General features: G+C 41.3%; 1 protein-coding gene across 6 annotated transcripts in view; it reads right to left on the bottom strand.

Moving 5' to 3' along the window:
• The window catches only part of MTUS1 (microtubule associated scaffold protein 1), a 152,291-nt gene that overhangs the window by 94,913 nt on the left and 37,395 nt on the right, over nucleotides 1-19,983 (bottom strand). For all 6 annotated transcript variants that reach the window (XM_036838475.1, XM_036838477.1, XM_036838478.1 and 3 more), the window contains 2 exons: nucleotides 6,342-8,590; nucleotides 1,157-1,352 (listed from right to left, as the gene is read on the bottom strand). In XM_036838475.1, coding sequence (XP_036694370.1) covers nucleotides 1,157-1,352; nucleotides 6,342-8,435 — 2,290 coding nt within the window. In that variant the 5' untranslated portion in view covers nucleotides 8,436-8,590. The remainder of the gene's footprint in view (nucleotides 1-1,156; nucleotides 1,353-6,341; nucleotides 8,591-19,983) is intronic.

Here is a 19,983-nt window from a genome sequence, read left to right as displayed (position 1 = left end):
CCAGCAGGCTTTTTGTCTTAGTCCCTGTGAAAAGGGCTGCCTTTCCCATTTCCTGTTCTTATTTTAACACAGAGAAACGCAAACCTCTGCCAATTTAGGAAGACACTTAACAGCTACTTTGGAAGCTCTCAAATTTTATAAATCGAACATGACTTTACTACTTCTAATATACAAACCAACATAAATCAAAGTTCGTATTAGAAAAGTTTAACTTTTTAGTCACCCTTACATCCCTGAAGATTTTATAATACACCTTTCCGTAAAATTCAAGAAAAAAACTAGTCTCCTCAAACATGATGAGGGCACATTATGAAACTAGTATATCACACCAGTATTATTAAGCAATTAACCATCTGTAAAACATTTAAAAGTGAAATGACAGGGCTTCCCTGGTGGCGCAGTGGTTGAGAATCTGCCTGCCAATGCAGGGGACACGGGTTCGAGCCCTGGTCTGGGAAGATCCCACATGCCGCGGAGCAACTGGGCCCGTGAGCCACAACTACTGAGCCTGCGCGTCTGGAGCCTGTGCTCCGCAACAAGAGAGGCCGCGATAGTGAGAGGCCCGTGCACCGCGATGAAGAGTGGCCCCCGCTTGCCGCAACTAGAGAAAGCCCTGGCACAGAAACGAAGACCCAACACAGCCAAAAATAAATAAATAAATAAATATTTTTTTAAAAAGTGAAATGATAGACATTACATGAAATTTCTAAAAATCTTATATGTTCTGGTATAATGTTATAAGTCATAATTCTAGTTATTACTTTAAAATGTATATCTCAGAAATAACTTAAAAAAAAAAAAGTGAAATGACTCATATATAACCAGTGCCCAATTTTTGTGTGTGTGTGTGTGTGTGTGTGTGTGTGTGTGTGTGTGTGTGTGTGCATGCTTCTGAATAGCTTTCACGTTGCTTTATGCACATCTCTCTCCCCCCAACAAGCCTTTACGTCACTCAAGGATCAGGGCTGTGTCTTAGACTTCTTTTTCAGTCTTCCCTGTGCAAGATGTTGGTCCACAAAAGGCTAAATGCTTTAGTGACACAATGCATTAGAGTTCTATAACCAAAACCTGTCTCTCTGCTTCCTGATAGGACTAATTTTACATTCAAATAATTCATAAGCTGCTATAAAACACAACTGAGTTATTTTATGCTTACCAGAACTGGACACACGCCTTATCCTCTGCGGAGATACGGCTCGATCAGAGTTGAGATTTCTACTGTCACTATTCCGCCTCAAACAAGAAACAGAAGGCCCCACTTTGGCTTTCGGACCAGGTGTTTTCTTCAAAATGGAGCAGTTGGGCTTGGCTAGACTCCTACCTGAGATGGTTGCATTTTTCGAAGCAGAACCCTGTGGAAAAAATAATGAAGGTTTCAGTCCAGATCATACCTTCCCCACACCACTTCCTGGTGGCGTCAGGTACGCAGAAAGGCACAATTTCTGCCTAAGCAGATATGCCAGATGGACATTTAATTCTCATTTTTACTATAAAGAAATTTAAACTCTTCATAGTTTACTCTTTGATTTGTCATGATCTGCCTTTTGTCCCCATCAGGGAAACTGTTTCCAAGGTGACTGATGCCACAAATTAAATTCAAGCTACAGCTTTCAGTCATTTTCCTAGAGGCCCTCTACATGGTCTCCAATGCTGATGATTCCATCATCGTTCTTTGGTTTCTCCCACAGAGCTCTCTCCTGGTTTCCCTTCTATCTGTCTGGTTATTCCATTTCTGGGTCCTGCTCTTCTATACCTTCAAATGCTGGTCATCACAAGGGTCCTCAACTTGGCCCTGTAAGCTTTCTCACCATATACTCTCCCCACGTGATCCTGTCCACTCTTTCCACTGCCACCTAAACACCGCTGTATCCCAAGTCCTCATGTCCAGGCCAACACTCTCTCCCGAGTTCCCCATATATTCAGTTTCTTTCTTCCTCTGCTTCACTTAGCGTCCACCAGGCACCTCGACCTAACAATGTTGACAATAATATTATTGTTGTTTTTACTGATCAACATACAGCCCTTACAGAATGAAAAATAAGTTCGAAATGCACGTATCAATTCATTTAATCCTAATAACCCTACAAGGTTGATACTTTAATCATACCGCATTTCACAGCAGAAGAACGTGAAGCAGTTTCTAAAAATCAGATTAATTTTACCCGTCCATCTCAAAACTCAGCTCTTCTCATATTCGCCACCATGTGCCCAGGCACCCAACTTACACAATGAAAGCTATTTCTAGGGGCTTCCTTTCTTACCTCCTAAGCCCCTCTGGATGTCATTCTCGCCCTTCTCCATCTGCCTTAGTACAGGCTGCGTCATTTCTGGGATGCCTGGAACCATATCCAATTCACCTCTCAGCCCACTGCTAAGGCGATCTCTCTAAAGTCCAAACTGGGCTAGGAGGCTTCCCTCCGTCTCCCAGATAAAGTCGACTCTTCCAAATAAGGCCTTTTGGTTGTGGCCGCCCTGCCACCCTCTTCACCTTGCTCCTTACTGTTCATGGTTCTGCACCCCCAGCTCCCATGATACTCACTACCCCGCGTCCCCTAAATGAGAATGTTTCTTCATCTTTGTACATGTTATTCCTTCCACCCAGAATACCCTTCCGTTCATCCTTGATCTTTAAGCTTCAGCTAGTTGACTAACATGCTCTCTCCCCTAGAAGCCTTCCCTTCCTTGACAACTCTCCCCATCGCCACCACCCTACTCTGCCATGAGCAGGACAGGGAGTCTATACACACTCCCAACTGAGGACTTAACAGTCCCTTTTTGTTCACCTTCTAATACTACCCACTGTACTAGGCACTAGGTTTGGCCAGGGGCTGTGTCTTTCCGTCTCTAAATCCCAACAATCACTGTCATATAGAGCACAAAGTCAGCACCCAATAAAGGTTCTCATTCTACATGTAGGAAATGAGAGCCTGAGATTTGCTCAAAGAACAAAGTTCAACACCATAAGCTATAATTTGTATTCTCCCATTAAAGAAAAATTGAGCCTCACAGAGACTAAGTAACTTGCCTGAGGTCATTTTGCCAGTGAATGGATGGAGCTACAATGTGAAACCATATCAAACTCCAAAATTGATGTTCCTAACCTATACGTTGCCTATTGCCCACCAGGACCATTCTTTCTTTGCTTAATAAGTCATAAGTGCAGGACTTCCCTGGTGGCGCAGTGGTTAAGAATCCGCCTGCCAATGCAGGGGACACAGGTTCGAACCCTGGTCCGGGAAGATTCCACATGCCGCGGAGCAATGAAGCCCATGCACCACAACTACTGAGCCTGTGCTCTAGAGCCCACAAGCCACAACTACTGAGCCCACATGCCACAACTACTGAGGCCCGCGTGCCTAGAGCCCGTGCTCTACAACAAGAGAAGCCACTTGAAGGAGAAGCCCGTGCACCACAACAAAGAGTAGCCCTGGCTCTCCGCAACTAGAGAACAGACCACGTGCAGCAACGAAGACCCAATGTAGCCAAAAATAAATAAATAAATTTATTTTTTTAAAAAGTCATAAGTGGATAATTTCCCCTAGAGATACGTAAAGCCCCATGTTGATGACATACACTAGGTGTATTAAAAACTAAATTAAATAGGGCAATATCCTAAGAGAACACTGGAAAGCAACCTAAAATTGGCCAAAAAAAGCAGGCGATGGACACAAAGATCTTCTCCCTCTACCATAAAACCGGCTAAGGTAATCCCCCAGAAAAACCTTTGAAAAAGTAAACCAAACTTTTAACCAACTTACAAAGTGAATCTTTAACAAATTAGATTTGTTCTGCCTTTCAGAACCAACGTTCCATAGAATTTTGAAAGCCTGCGGTGGGTGGAGCCGGAAGGGCCAGGATTCAAGTCAGAGGACCTGAGTTTGAATCTCAATTTGACAACTTACCAGCTATGTGTGTGTGCTAAGTAACCACTTATGAAGCTTTAAACTGTAGCTAACAAATTTCCCATTGTTACTGGCAAGAGTAAATGACAGTGTATAAAGCACCTGAACATTTCTGAGAAAATTAAACGACATAATATACATAAAGCACCTGAGCAAAGGGTTTGGCCCAGAGCAGTCAACAAAAAAAATATCAATTTCTTTCCATTTAGATAAGTCACCATTCCTTTTATCTAACATACTATCACCAATATATAACCTCTATAACGGGGAGCTATACTCAACCTGCATCAAATTAAAGTCAAATTCCTTCTCCAACAGAAGAAGCTTTCTGAAGTTTCAGGTAAACCCCAACCAAACAGCTGGGAGGTTGCAGGCAACATAAGGATTCAGTGAACTCAAGGCCTAATTTGTCTCAAGACCAACAGAGCACATTGAAAATGCACATTTCTCCAGCACTGTCTCATCACAGAACGAGGCAGATTCAGAGCCTTTGGGTGCTGCTGAAATGACTAAGAAACATAGGGGTTTGCCTACAACACGACGCAAAGGCTCACTCATTCAACCCTCTACAATAAACACAAAGCCTGTGGCCAGTGACGGTTTGCTGGGCCCCTTACCCATGATACACGGAAATGTGTTAAGAGGTGAATAGTGATATTAGAGGGAATTGCACATGAAACATTATCATGGGAAAAATGAGTTTTTAATACTCATCAACAAGTAAAAGTGTCAGTACTGAAAATATGGAAATCCTAACTGCAAGATTCCTAAGATGAAAAGTGCTTCTTCTCCAGTACTGGGATCCACTTCAACGTGATGATTCTAATTCTATCACCTTACTTCAGCATCACACCGTAAGCCTGAAAGACAGGCTTCCATTCCACACATGGGAAATAGAAAGCTAAGACTTACTCTCAATGCACATATCAGAAAAACTTTTAATTTCAAAATTACACAGCCAATTTATATGCAAGGCAAATGTTATTTAAAGAAACTTTATGCTAGGTTTTCTGGCAGTTGGAGATCAGTGCACAATAAAAGTCTCCCATAAATCAAGGAGGAATAAATGTATTCTTTTCATGTATATGTATCTATAAACACCAAACTAAGAATGTTGCTTAGAATTACCAGAGGTTGTTATTTAATTTAACAAAGTATCTAATTAAAAATTGTATAAAATGAGTTTCCTAAGTCTGACTTCAAAAGGACTTAAAAATAAAAATCTGAGTTTTGAAATAATGGACAGTCTCAGTAGCTTAGACATCATTGCGGTGGACCGTTCTTCCTAAAAAGAAGATTTACTATAAACGCCAAAGCATCTCTAAACTGAACTAGCTCAAGAATATCTTCCTAAAAGGACCTAACAATTCCCTATGCACCCTCAAAACACTTAAAACAGCCTTTTAACACTTCACCAAACTACACGTTTCGTTCCTCTCAGACATGAGCCCTCCACACAGATGACTTCCATCTGCCTTCCCACCCTGGCACCGGCCTCCACTCCTGGCCCAGAGGACAGACGCCCAGGAAAAGCCTATGTGGGGCTAGAGATGCATGCACGCCCCCACTGCCGAAACAGCACTGGGGATGAACACACAAAGCCCAGAGTAGCCTCCCAAATGCTTCCAACGCTCAGAAAGCTAGTTTCTTCATGCTAGAGTCAAAGCTATATCCATGCTGGAAAAAAAAAAAAATCTTTGAACTGCATGTGAATTCTTGTTTAAATGGAACCCCTAAATATCTGCCAGGTACTGTATAAAACATACTGCCTTTTCACTATACATGAATAAAATGGGTTTTATTTTAGTACCGGGAATCAATACATTAGGACTGCAAGAGACCTCAGACATCTACTAGCCCAATCCTTTCACCTCTGCGTCTCAAAAGGTTACTTGCCCAGAGTCACCTTAGCTAATCAGAGGCAGAATCCAGAATCCTCTTGTTCACAGGACAGGGCTCCACTACCTGGAGCAGCTTCCTCAACAGGAGACCAGGAATTATTTTTATGTTGATACTGTTTACCAGCACTGCCTAGCCATTTCTCACATGTGGCCCAATACATTTGTTAAATTCATAAACAAAACGTTTATTTTTTCATAAATATAAAATATAATCAGATATTTAACTTCAAATAACTAATTACACTAAAATATTAAAGTAACCTGTTCTTTCAGCTTACCATTAAAAGGAATGTTGATACTCAATACAAAATACTGGACTTGAGGGTTTTTTTTTTTTCCCCAATATGCAGGTAACCAATTAACACTCTAAAATGTACTGACTGACAAGACAAAGAATTACTGAATAACACAGCAATACCTGAAAGCAAATCTGCACACCTAGTTCAGCAATATTATTGACTATCGGTGGATAAGCAATTGCTAATACATCTCTCCGTTTCCACCACCATTTCCTGAAGCGGGCAAAAATTTCACTTACCAAAAACAAAGAACCATAGTCAAAGGTCTCATTCATAATTTCCTTTTTTAGCTCTTGTTTTGCCATCAGTGTTCCATTTTCTTTTTCACCCTTGTTTTCAGGGCTAATCCTATCGATGTTGGAAGTATAGGACATTTGCAAACATTCTGTGCTTTCCATTTTAATAGGGAGTTCACCTTTGATCTTCTGAAAACCTGCAGCCACGGACCCAGTCTCACACGCTGAATTGGAAGAACTTGCTTTGTCAACATCTTCCTGATTCGATTTCATGGCAGATGTTGTTCTTAGAACTTTGTGTGAAGCATTTTTAGAGTGAGTTGTAACATGCACAGCCTGGCTCGTAATGAGTTTATTAAACTGCTGCTTATGTGTCTTGTTAATTAGGATTTCTGCTTTTGTGTCTGCATTCAAGTCAGATGTTGGTGTTTTTCTCAAAGCTGTCAACGGTCTTGAGGAAGACACGGATGAGGGTGATGAGGCCCCAGTTAACTGAGGTCGGGGTGCAGCCTTTGATAGAGCAGGGTCCTTGGACTGTAGCACTGGTCTGGATACAACTTTTGCTTTGACATTCTTGAAGTTTGGTCTTGGGTAACTTATAATTTCAGTCTTTCTAACTTTGCTGCCTAGGGGGCTATTCGTTTTGGTGGTTGATTTTCCTAGATTAGGTTTAGACATGTTCATCGGTGCCCCCTTCAAGTTTGGTAAACGTCTAAGCTCTCGATTACTCTTCTGCACTTTACTCCATTTCTCCGTCCCTTCAATAGGTGAGATAGAAAAGGTTGCGTTTGTGGGTTCTAGGACTGGCGTGGACATGCAAACTATGTTATTTGTACTAATGACCATATCATCTGCATCCCAAGTCAGTTCAAATGATGAAGCCACCTTTTGTCCTGGCGGGCTATTCGGTATCAATTCTACGGTATGATTTCGGGTTCCCAAATCCTTTTCATTAGAGGCAACTGGTGTGTCTTTAGCCACAGTGACTTGATGTTCTGGGTCCAGCACTTGGGTTTTGCTTTTATCAAAAGCTGGCACCAGTAAAGGGCATTCATCATCTATAAGACAATTGGACACTGTTTCTCTTACATTTTGGCCCACTTCCTTTTGCCCATATGAGCTCTGTGAATGTCTCTCACTATTTGGTTCATCTTTAGACGAACAAAAGAACTCTTGTAATACAGACCCATTGGGAACGTCCATACCATGAGAAACTGGTGTTAGAGCTTGTATCTCCTTTTCTCCGCCTAATCTTTGCTGTGCCCCATCTGGGTACTCACTGGTGACCTTTCCCGAAGAACAGTGACAGTGATTTGCAGTATCTGGAAGAACAACATCAGTTTGCATCACCATGTCAGAAAATGCTGTGTAAGTTGTGTCTTGGGCCTGTGATGCTGTAGCTTGAGGGTTTTCGAAGCTGTCTCTATCATAACTCATTTCTCTCACATATATCTTATCAGAATGGGAAGATGGAGGAATGGAACAGGATGAAGATGTATTTCTACTTCTCACGCTGGTTGGCTGCAGGCTTGCAGTGGTAGGCAAAGACTGACTCTTTCCGGTGGTGTCATGTGTTATGAAGGTACAGTTACAATTATCCACTTTCATGTCAAATGTCTGGTTTAGCGCCAAGGCAGTAGGGTTTTCTGTACAGTTCAAATCATCATCGTTAGGATTCCACACAAAAGGCAGAGATGTCTCAATGCTCTGGTCCTGAAATGATTCTAGGGAATGACAACTGCTATGCAAATCTTTGGGTTCCTCTGTATTTACAACATGTGCAAAAGACAGACATGTGGAATCCTTGTGCATATCTAACATCTTACTAACAAAATCACTTGAAGACTTTTGGTGTTCAAGTACTTCAACACACTGAGGGTTTAAAGAAATATTTTCACCAATGACCACAGCAGAGTTGGTTTCATAATCAACCACCATGTCATCTGGGTTGGCAGAATTCCAACTCACATTATTGGTTGAAGAGTTTTGGGTACATGGTGATTTTTGGTTGTATGCGTATGTGTTTCCATTTTTATCACTGATAAATAAGGACTGCAGTTCCTCTTCTGTCTTGTCATCTGAATTATCATCATTCATCCTGAAATATTAACTTTAAACCTCTGCCATTTTATTTCTTCTTTAAAACCTTTCAAATGAGAGGGAAGGAAAATTTGTCCATCTCCTAAGTTTTTCAGCACAGTTGAAAGTTTCTTAGTCTAAGATGTCTTGAACTTGAAATGATTTGTTGTTCCCTGGAAGAAATAAAATGTTTCACTCAAGTAAATATTAGAAAATTAACAAGTCATCACTTGATTAATTTCAATTGCTTTCTTTTTACATTTAAAGAACCTACAACTATGGACAGGGGTGATTAAGATATTAGCTAAAGAATCACCCTCTTTTCAAACATACTTTTTCATTTGAGGAAATGGGCAGAATGGGCTGCTAAAACTGCCCCCTCCCATCTGAGATGCCTCTGCCCTTACTCACCATAATAGAGAAGGAAGCCAAATCTGACAATAGCCTTTCCTTCTTTTTGGTTGACAGAGGGACTTTTGGTCCTAATTTGCCTAGGACGGTCCCAATTTATGCCTGTTGTCCCAACATAATTAGAAATAATGCCCTTTTTACTTTCAGAAGAGTCCCCTATTGTTTCCATGAAGAATGACTTCCAGACAGATTAAGCAGGCACAGCACATAAGCTAAAGATCAATGAAGATTTAGGGCACTAGCGTTTCTCTTTCCCGTTTTCATTGCCTTTCTCAAACACACTCCATTTCAAAGTTGAAAAAAAGAAAAGCTGTTGCTTCTTCATAGTTAAAGTGGTATTCTATTGAAAGTACCTAAAAATGTTGAACACAGTTCCTGTACGACACAGCAATTCTCCTCTTAGGTATCTACTAAAGCGAAAGGAATACATCCAAAAACTTGTACACAAATGTACATGGTTCGGTCTCCCTACGGGTCACCAAGAAAAAAAAAAGTGTACATGATGTGTAATAGAAGCATTATTCATAACAGCTCAAAAGTGGAAGCAACCCAAATGTCCATTAACTGGTAAACAGATAACAAAATGTTGTGTACCCATACAACGGAATATATTTTTCAGCAAGAGAAACAAATGGAGTATTGATGCATGCTACAACATGGATACAATGTTATGACTTAAAATATAAATAAAAGAATATTATGAGCAAAAGTAAAAAAATATATAAGTAAAAGAAGCCACTCACAAAAGACTACATATTATGGGATACTATTTACATGAAATGTCCAGAATAGGCAAATCTATAGAAAGTAGATGAGTGGTTCTCTAGGGCTGAGAAGGGGCGCAAGGGAAGGGAGTGAGGAGTGGCTGCTGATTGGAATGTGTTTATTTTGAGGGTAATAAAAATGCTCTAAGGGTTATGATTATGGTGATGGTTGCACAGAGCTATAAATATACTAAAATTATTGAATTGTACACTTTTAAAAAATCATTAAAAACAACCCATGAAAGCTTTCAAATCCAAGGATTTTTGCAAAAAACTAAAATTTTATTATGCTTTTGATTATACTGAAGTGCTTAAGAAAGGCCCAAATATTCAAGCTAGGACTGCAAATACCTCATATAGATATACATTCGCTTGAACTGACTTTCTAATCTTGGTATTTAATGTCAACCAGGTATCATGGTTCTGTTCTGAAGAAATAAAATATCCATGAGGAAAAAAATGACATTCTGTAACCTAGAAATTTGTAAGTTAAGAGTAGATCTCATTTTTCTATTTTGCAATCTTTTCTCTGTATTCAAACATACTTCAGTGACCTAAATACAATGAGGAGAATAGGAACGATGGAAGAACTCAAAGGATCAGTATCTTTGCTAACAGTGCTCTGGACTTCCAGCCATGCATCCTGAAACCAGCTTGTACCAGGGGCAAGAAGAAAGGCTGCAATGTTTATGTCAACAGCACGCAGGCACACGCATACAAGAGATTCTGATCCCAAAATAAGTGCTATAGGATTTATATGCTGGTAGAAAATTTAAATTAGTCTCTTTTTCCCCACCATAGCTCTTTAGGTAATAAAGAAATCACTGAAATAACAGATTTTGGCTAGCACCTTAATAAAAGTTTTTATGAAACACAAATTATATTTTTAATCCTTGGGTATAAAACAGGTTAGAGCTAAATGTTTAAATCAGAGAGTCCATTTATTCATTTTTTAGAGTTACGTGGGGGGTGGGTATAATTTCACAAAGCACAAAATATGCTACACCTTTATGCTTCCATAAGGCCAATATTCATTTACGAGATCCTGGTATAAGCAGATAGGAGCACTGCAAACAGAAAGCATTTAACATAAATCGTAGAAGTTGTTTGCCTGTATAAAGAGAGTCATTAAATTCAATTGACGGAGCTTTACTTCCTGAGCTCCCTCTTTCAAAGTATACAAAATATGATTTTAAAAAAACTGAAAAAAAGTAAAGAAAATGGTTCGTATGTCAAAGCATCTCAAGTTATTTTTTAAATAAATGTATAATAGGATAATTTACACCACCAGTTCCATGTCCTTCTATGCTTAGGTTGTTTCTAGATTTATTTATTATTAAATATTATTTATTTATAAACAGCACTGCACTAAATATCTTTGCAATCTTTGACTACCTCTGATTGTTGCCTTTGGAAAAACTTCCTGGAAATAAAAGCATTACTGAGTCAAATGGCGATTTTTGAAGGCTCTTAATATAGTCTGTCAAATCATTAATAGAATAAAAAGGCAGGATTATTAACAATGTATATATTAATAAACGTATATAACCTGAGTTTTCTTTTAAAGCTTGTGCATTTTGTTCAGCATTGTCTCCCAAGAACTTTCCCAAGCTACTGTAATACAAAAACATTTCTAACAACTGTGAAATTCCACTAAAGTTAAGGATAAATGTTTTAGATTTATAAGTCAGTAGATTGGGACTTCCCTGGTGGTCCATTTAAGAATCCGCCTTCCAATGCAGGGGATGCGGGTTCGACCCCTGGTCCGGTAACTAAGATCCCACATGCCACGGGGCAAACTAAGCCCACACACCACAACTAAAGAGCCCGTGTGCTGCAACTAAGACCCGATGCAGCCAAATAAATAAAAATAAATATTAAAAAAAAAATTAAAGGGCTTCCCTGGTGGCACAGTGGTTAAGAATCTGCCTGCCAATGCAGGGGACACGGGTTCGAGCCCTGGTCTGGGAAGATCCCACATGCCACGGAGCAACTAAGCCCGTGTGCCACAACTACTGAGCCTGCGCTCTAGAACCCGTGAGCCACAACTACTGAGCCCCCGTGCTGCAACTAATGAAGCCCACGCGTCTAGAGCCCATGCTCCACAACAAGAGAAGCCACCACAACGAGAAGCCCGCTCACCTCAACGAAGAGTAGCCCCCGCACCGCAGGTAGAGAAAGCCCGCGCAGAGCAACAAAGACCCAACACAGCCAAAAAATAATAATAATAATAATAAAATAAAATAAATTTTAAAAATAATTCAGTAGATTACAAAGAGTAATAGGAAAGTAAAGAAACCATCAGCCTTCACATGACTGCTTAGCACACTTGGGTTTATAATTTTTTTAATTCACACATCCAAAGAAAAAAAAAAATCCCAAACTCGATGAGCAAAGCTATCAAAAAAAAAAAATAATAATACCACAGGGAGTTCCCTAGCAGTCCAGTGGTTAGGACTTGGTGCTTTCACTGCCGGGCCCCAGGGTTCAATCCCTGGTCCGGATCCTAAGATCCCGCAAGCCACGCAGCTCGGCCAAAAAAAAAAAAAAACCCACACACAAAAATGTATTCTGAAGAAATGCTTAAGGAGAATTTTGGTATGAAATAAATTTACTGAAGTCTTTGCTACTTCTGTAGATAAGAGTAAAGAATTAGAGGTACAGAGATTTGGATACCAAACAAATTCTGAAGTTAAGCTTATCAGTTCCAGGATTAGTTGGAAGATCAACCTCAACATTCACTAAGGAAAAAAAACAGCTTCAAGTCTCCGTCCCATCACTGCAGACATAAAGCCATGGGCAGGAAAGGGATGACCAGCCTTCCCTCAGGAATTCTGTCAAAAAAATTAAAATTTAGCCTGTTGTCTTATGGCCAATCTCACTCCTTTCCTGATATAAGAATAGCACCTAAATTTCTACCACGTGCTGGACTCATATTCTTTGACTTAATCTCACCTGACCCATGACGCAATGTCTTTATATTTCTACGATTACAATGTAATTTGTAAAGCCTTCAAAGTTACTATCTTGGGAACGTTTTTTACTAAAGCAAAATCAAAGATGTTGGACTTCCCTGGTGGTCCGGTGGTTAAGAATCCGCCTGCTAATGCAGGGGACACGGGTTTGAGCCCTGGTCCGGGAAGATCCCACATGCCGTGGAGCAACTAGCCTGTGTGCCACAACTACTGAAGCCCACGCACCTAGAGCCTGTGCTCGCAAACAAGAGAAGCCACCGCAATGAGAAGCCCGCACACTGCACGAAGGGTAGCACCCGCTCGCCGCAACTAGACAAAGCCAGCACGCAGCAACGAAGACCCAACACAGCCAAAAATAAATAAATAAATAATAAAAATAAATTATTAAAAAAAAATCAAAGATGTTTAAAGAAAAGAAAAAGAGAGAAGGTTGGACTAAATCATTCTCACCCAAAGGGTTAATTTCTCAAGTTGTCGTTCAGTAGCGTCATCTATCAGAACAAAGTAGAATGATTAAATTTCCTTTTTAAGAGAGCCATTTGGGAAAATAAAGAGATCTTTTTCAGAGAACAATTTGTACGAGAGAGAACAATTTCCCTACTTATTAAGATTTGGGAATATGAGAAGGTAGCTCCTCTTGAATAAAAAGATTAGCAGAATATGTATTTCTATAATGATTTGTAAGGTTAAAAATTGATAGATATGTACTAAAAGAAATTGTCAATGAAAAGCACTACTAGTGCAAGATTTGAGCTATTTCAACACCTTTGGGAAAAAATAAGATTAGTTTCTAAATCTTAGCTTAAGAAGAATGATTGTTCCCCACAGATAAAAATCCATTATCATATAAGTGAATTCATTAACATTGTCATTAATACTGAAAGACATTTTAGAGATCCAATTCAAATTTCCTCATTTGTAAAATGAGGAAACCACTTCTAAGAAATAAACTCCATGGCTGGACCAAATTAGTTGCTAATGGCAGCTTACTGTTAGATTACACAATAGTTATGTGCCTTATTTGTCAACTGAACTATAAACCCAGTAGAGGCTTACACATCAGTAGGTATTTTCTACATCTTCCTATTACATGTAATGTCTAACCCAATAATTTGAACTTAACACAGCTAAACTTGCTATCCCATATGATAATTATGAAATAAAAGAATTTGTTTCCACAAGTCACATTTCTCTGAAGCCATAAACAACTTTAATTTTACTCCTTATTTATGTCAATATATGGCATACCAGTTGTTTAATACAATCATGACTTACAGCTTTAAATCACAGAATCATGTCAGTCGTCTTAAGTTTTTAAGAACTCACTAATCACAACTGTAGTTCAGCTCTCGAGGCTTTAAAACCCAAAATATTACCTAATCTTCAATGTACTGTAAAACAAAAAGACACATGCACAATACCTAAACTACAAATTTTATTCTAAAGTCAAAAACAAAGCAGTTGAACAAAAAGTCACCTGCATGTGTTACTAATAAATTCATAAAGCTCTACCTCCTGTTAAAACCATTCAAGGTGGCTAATAATTTTACCCCTAAGCCTCATCATATTACTTTTTTCACAATTCAGGGTTAAAGCCCTAAATTAGCTCCTGCAACCTACCTTTTGACAAACTCAACTTCCTCAAGCACTGAGCTTAGTAAAGTACATCTTACACCTAGGAACAAAGTACTGGTACAAGCATACCTAGTCGTTGGTTTCCTAAGAGCATAACGATTTCCAGTGAAGCCATTTAAGTAGGGGGAAATCTAGAGTCGGTTTAATGAATTTATAAATGAAGGCTACGGACGTTCCACAACAAAGTTGAACTTTAAATAATTTACAAAACAAGTACAAATCAACTGGCTGCTTCTGAAAAAATGCAGATTGAGTCAGTAGGTCATGGGTGGGGCCTGAGATTCTGCATTTCTATCCAGCTCCCTGGTGATGGTGAAGCTTTTGGCCCATGGACCATCCCTGGAGTAGCAAGGATGTAGCAGGGAGCTCTGGGAAAAGATCGCCCACCTGGCCAACCAGATCAACAGAATAACTGTACTGTCAGAGCTAGTTACCCTCACATCCAACTTTATAATATGTTCTCTAACTGGAAACGGACGTCCCTTACTTTTGAAGCCTTAATTTATGCTTTTGCACTTTCCTCTCAGATAGCTAATACTCCCTCTATGGAAAATAACTGAAAAATTTTTATAGTCGTGGAAAATGTTGCTTCTAAATCCTACTTGAGTTTATTCCTTCCATGTGGAGGGAGTTCAGTGAGTGTAACATTCCTGCCCTTTTTCTGTCCTTTTACTCACTCCATCCAGAAGCAAGAGAGTGACTTAACTGGATTCTGTAAATTCAGGAAGAACTAGCTGGGCAAGAACTAGGATGAGGTGAGGGTACCATCTGCCGTGGGCACTAAATATAAGACAGTCTCAGTAACAGTCCCCCCGGAGCCTGAGGCAAGGGAAAAGTCAGTAACACTGACACTGTCTTTCCTTTAAATTTTTGAGATTTTATTCATCGTGGATTTTTTAACATGCATTCTGATTTTTAAAAATAGCGATCGAGATAAACAACATTTAAAGCACTAAGGTTTTGCTGGCCTCACTCTCTTCACCCTAGCCCCAGCCCCGCTGCCCACAGAGAACACAAGCTCTCTTCTGTTCCCCACCCCTACCAGGAACAGGCCCCGCTCCTACAGTGGCAAGGGGGCAGTGAGGGTGGGAGGCCTGCCCTGTCATCTGCGCCGTAGTGACCCGGGGGAAGTGTCTCTCAAACGCAGTTCTGTCCCTCAAACTCACTTTCATCTGTAACTAATCTATAATCACAGATGAAATTCTATAATTATAGTCTGTAATTATAATTCGTCTATAATCATCTATCCACCTTACTGTGTTTCTTATTCCTCAAATGGTTCATTACCAGAGAGAGGAGGAAGGCAAGAATAATACCCAAGAATCAACAGCCAACCCTGACCACGTGTTGGACACACTCTGGAACAAAGTCCAGGAGGCCGGGCCCCTGAGAGCCAGACATTTACCTTCAGTTGCTGAATGGCAGTGGGGGGGGGCACCACAGAATCCCCCAGGAAGGGCTACCGTTGCTGTGGCAACCCAAGGAAGCTCATGGGGCTTTGGGCTGCGGATCTACGCCAACCACTGCAGGAGACCGTGCGTACTGTAACCCCCAGCTCAGCCGCTCTGAAGAGCAGTCGCGGAAGCAAGGTATTATCTATTGGGCCCTCTCAAAACCGCAAATGTGTTACACTAGGCAACAAACCATGAGAAACAAACGAGGGGTACAGTGCGCAGGAACAAAACACAATGTGGGGTAACTGCGGCTTCTACCGCGGCCAAGGTGGACGTGCTTAGGTTCAAGGCATCGGCCAGAGGTTCTAGCGCACTGGCGGCTCGCCGCCTGTATCCCGTGATCCAGCTCCCTTTTTCAGCTGGGACGTTGGTTTTAAAATAACACAGAGCGGGCGAGAGGCTTTAAGCCTGAGACCATACATTCTCTTGACCTGAGTGAGAAACTCCAGCTCACAGCAGCGCTGTCCTTGGGTGGGTGACTGTCTCCACGGAAGGGGGCTGCCCAGGTCCGCAACCTGGGGAAAACAAGGCCTGGGACGCACATCCGACACAAAGCCGCCTGAGCCCCGGCACCAGGGCAGGCTGTTAGCAGGCCGCCCCCCTGTGCAAGGCACACAGCTGCACCTTGAACCACCCCTGGCAGGCGTGTGCGGAAAGCAGAGGCTTCGGAGGGCACAGCACGGCAGCAGCGAGCCGCCCGGCAGCTCGGGTGAGGCTCAACCACAACCGCAGGGAAGAGAGTCGCGACAGGCCCTGTCGGACACCGGTGGTCTACGGAATACATTCACGGCGTTAGAATGGCAAAGCAGAAGGTTTCTGTGCGTTCCTGTGTTCCTAGAATGTTTCCAGCTTTCAACTATTAACAACAGATCTGGTCGGTAACGCTAGACAAATTATCCCGAATGCCACTCTGTATTCAAAGACCAGGGGGGGAAAGTGGATGGGGTCAGCTGGAATCCACGTGGCTTTTCCACAGTCTCAAGTCACACCCCCCCCCCAAACAAAGTGCTTCCAATGAGCACTAGATTGGATAATTAAATACTAGGGGTAAGTCCTCCCTAAGACTCAGGCTTCTTAGATTTAAGTAAATCCAGAGGAAGAGACAGTAGAAATAGCTCTATGGCACAAACGTGAAAATGACTGCTTAGAAGAGAGGGAAAGGTGTGTCCTAGACGGGGCTCTCCTGGCGCAGCACGATGACCTTCAGAAACACCAAAAACTGTTTTAGAAACTATTGCTCAGACATAACACTCCCTGCATGACTATTTCAGGGTTAGGGGATTGGGCTGTTTTCAAAATGTGGTAGTTTGGGAAGAGCGGGGGGCGGGGAAAAGGGAACAAGATAGTTCTGTGCCCGCCGGTGTGTTCTTCACACATTGGCTGCTGAACTAGCACAATTTTGCAGTAATGGCACCTCTTCCCGTGAAGCGGCCCAGACAATGGCCGCCGAGAGAACATGAACTCCACCTAGGTTTCAAGACCACTCTAGCCTGACAGGACCAGACTAAGATACCAGTAAGGATGCTTATTGAAATTTAACTCTGGCCTTTTAACTCAAAGTCTGCAGAAAGTCAGCTCCAGAAGGGCAGGATTTTTTTCCCCCCTCTGGTCTGGTTTATTTCCCTTTAAATATCTCCAACATTTGGAAGAGTACACAGAGTGGTTTTTTAATAAACAGTTGTTGAATTAATGAATGTATGAAAGGGCCAAGAGAATTTGATTTTGGACTTTAACTTCTTTAACATATTTGGATTTTAACTTGCAAGGTTAGGCAGTCCTACAATTTTCCCCTGGGAACATGACAGTGGTAGAGGTTTATATTCATATTTAGGCATCACTATGTAACTGGCAACTTAACTTTGCCATTGGATCTCACTGTACTTTGTGGGACAACATGGCTGTGTATCATCTGAGATCACAATGAGGAAAGTAAAATTAAGCCCCGGGCACAGAGTGGCCAGAGTTAATATAATTAACGCACCCGTCAGAGCCTTCAAACTGTCACCTGCCCAGAGGTGCTAGAAAAGTACCCAAAGGGGGCTTCCCCGGTGGCGCAGTGGTGAAGAATCCGCCTGCCAATGCAGGGGACATGGGTTTGAGCCCTGGTCCGGGAAGATCCCACATGCTGTGGAGCAACTGAGCCTGTGAGCCACAACTACTGAGCCTGACCGCCACAACTACTGAAGCCCACATGCCTAGAGCCCATGCCCTGCAACAAGAGAAGCCACCACAATGAGAAGCCCGCGCACCGCAACGAAGAGTAGCCTCCGCTCGCAGCAACTAGAGAAAGCCCGCGTGCAGCAATGAAGACCCGACGCAGCCAAAAAATAGATAAACAAATAAATTAATTTAAAAAAAAAAAAGACTAGTTGACACTGGGTGCCCATTTAGTGAATTTTTGTCAACAAGTTCAACTTTGACATAGCTGTCAAGACAATAAATCTGAAAGCACATTCTATTAGTCAAAACAAATCCTATCAGTGTCAATGCAATTTTAAGGACAAGATCAGAAATCTGGTAATTCAATGTCCACAGAGTACCACCACCATCCTTGATTAGACTCTGAAGAAATGGGAAAGTGCATCAATCCCGCCCATCCCAAAGGCCACGTACTAGTCCCATCCCTTCACTGGGTCTCTTCCTGTTGCTCCAGCCTTTCCTGGGCTCCTGTGTCTATAACTACTACTTACAGTAGGTGCTTACCCGCTATTCATCCTGCCCTTCTTCCCTGCCAGCAGAACCCTCAGCTTGTACTGACATCCACCTTGCCCCATATAACTTAGGAAAAGATGCCATCCCAGCTCAGGGGCAAATTCTGACAGGTCTAAGCCAGTCATAGAGGCCCTGATTTTCCATGAAATCTAAGAACATCCATAGGTGACCTGGGTCCTTAGGATTTATTGTGTTTGCATGGTAACTAGACTTACCGTGGTGATCATTTTGAAATGTACAGGAAAACTGAATCACTATGTTGTGTAACAGGAACTAACACAGTCATAGAAGAAAATGAGAACAACAACAAAAATTCACTATTATGTGACACTTTAATCACAAACCTCAATATCTGAAGGCAGAACCGACTTACTAGAGTACAGGGAGGTGAAACAAAGTTTCAGAGAACATACCGCAGGGTGCAGGGCAGGACAGGCTGCAGAAGCCCAGAGTGACCCAGGAATTAGACACACAAACAACAGAAGGGAGCGGGGGGCGGGAGGGGGGCTTGTAATTCTCTATAAGGATCCACTAAACACCTTCCCCCAGGTACCTACCTGAACCCTATACATTTAGACAACTATCCCGACTCTGGAAACAGCCATATAATCTTAGAAGAAACTGGTGACACACTCCAAATTTAGAGCTAGCAGACCCAGAAGAAGCTGCGGGTGAGGCATGCGGGTGCAAACAGTGAAATTCTTCCAGTTGAGTGGTGGGACTGCCAGCCCACTTCCTGGGCTCAGCTCCATAAGAAGCTTATAATCACCAGTCTTAGAGGCCCCATGCAAACGATGATAGGATCTTTCTTTGTAGAAACAAAGTCCAGAGACAAGACCTACAGAAACTGACACTAGAGGTCTCACATTACCATGCCGCCCACTGGGGGGTAAACCCTACCCCCAACACAGAGTTTCCTTAGATTTTTAGATGCTCAACCTTAAAAAGGAAGCCAAGCATCAACCCAATATTTGAGGACATTCTCTGATATAAAAGAAAAACAAATAAGAAAAAAAAAAATTCTCAGAGGAAATTGAGGCAATGCGGGCAAGAGAAGAAAAGTTAGAAAATCAGTAATTAATAGCCTGAAATATATATCATACTCATGCAAAAAATGTGATATTTAAAAAAATATAAGCACGATATAAGAATGCTCAGAAATTAATGTGAAAGCCATAATTAAAATTTTTAGAAGAAAAAGTTTAAGAAACTAGCTCAGAAATTTAAGCAAAAGACACGCACAAAAGTGAAAAAGGATTTCTTTTTTAAAAAATTAAGGATTCATCCAGGCGATTCAGTATTCAACTCATAGTGTTATCAGAAAGGGAAAAGAAAAAATTTTGTAATAAAATATAATCAAAGAAATAATACAAGTTCTTCCTACAGCTGACAGACTAAAGCCTCGAGACTGAAGAGGTGCATTGTTTGTTCTACACAGTAAATGAACAAGATTTGACCACTGTTATGTCAATGACAGTTTAGAAAAGCTAGATTATAGTGACGAATAGCAGCCAATATACAACTGTTACACACAAAGAGCTGTTCTAAGCGATTTACATGACTTCTTGTACAATCCACAAACAAGCATTCAGAGGCATAAAGTACGATTATCCTC

The sequence above is a fragment of the Balaenoptera musculus genome, chromosome 21, assembly GCF_009873245.2.
Source record: "Balaenoptera musculus isolate JJ_BM4_2016_0621 chromosome 21, mBalMus1.pri.v3, whole genome shotgun sequence".
Taxonomy (NCBI): domain Eukaryota; kingdom Metazoa; phylum Chordata; class Mammalia; order Artiodactyla; family Balaenopteridae; genus Balaenoptera; species Balaenoptera musculus.
Note: the sequence above shows the minus strand (reverse complement) of the source record. Positions and strands in the feature narration are given on the sequence as shown.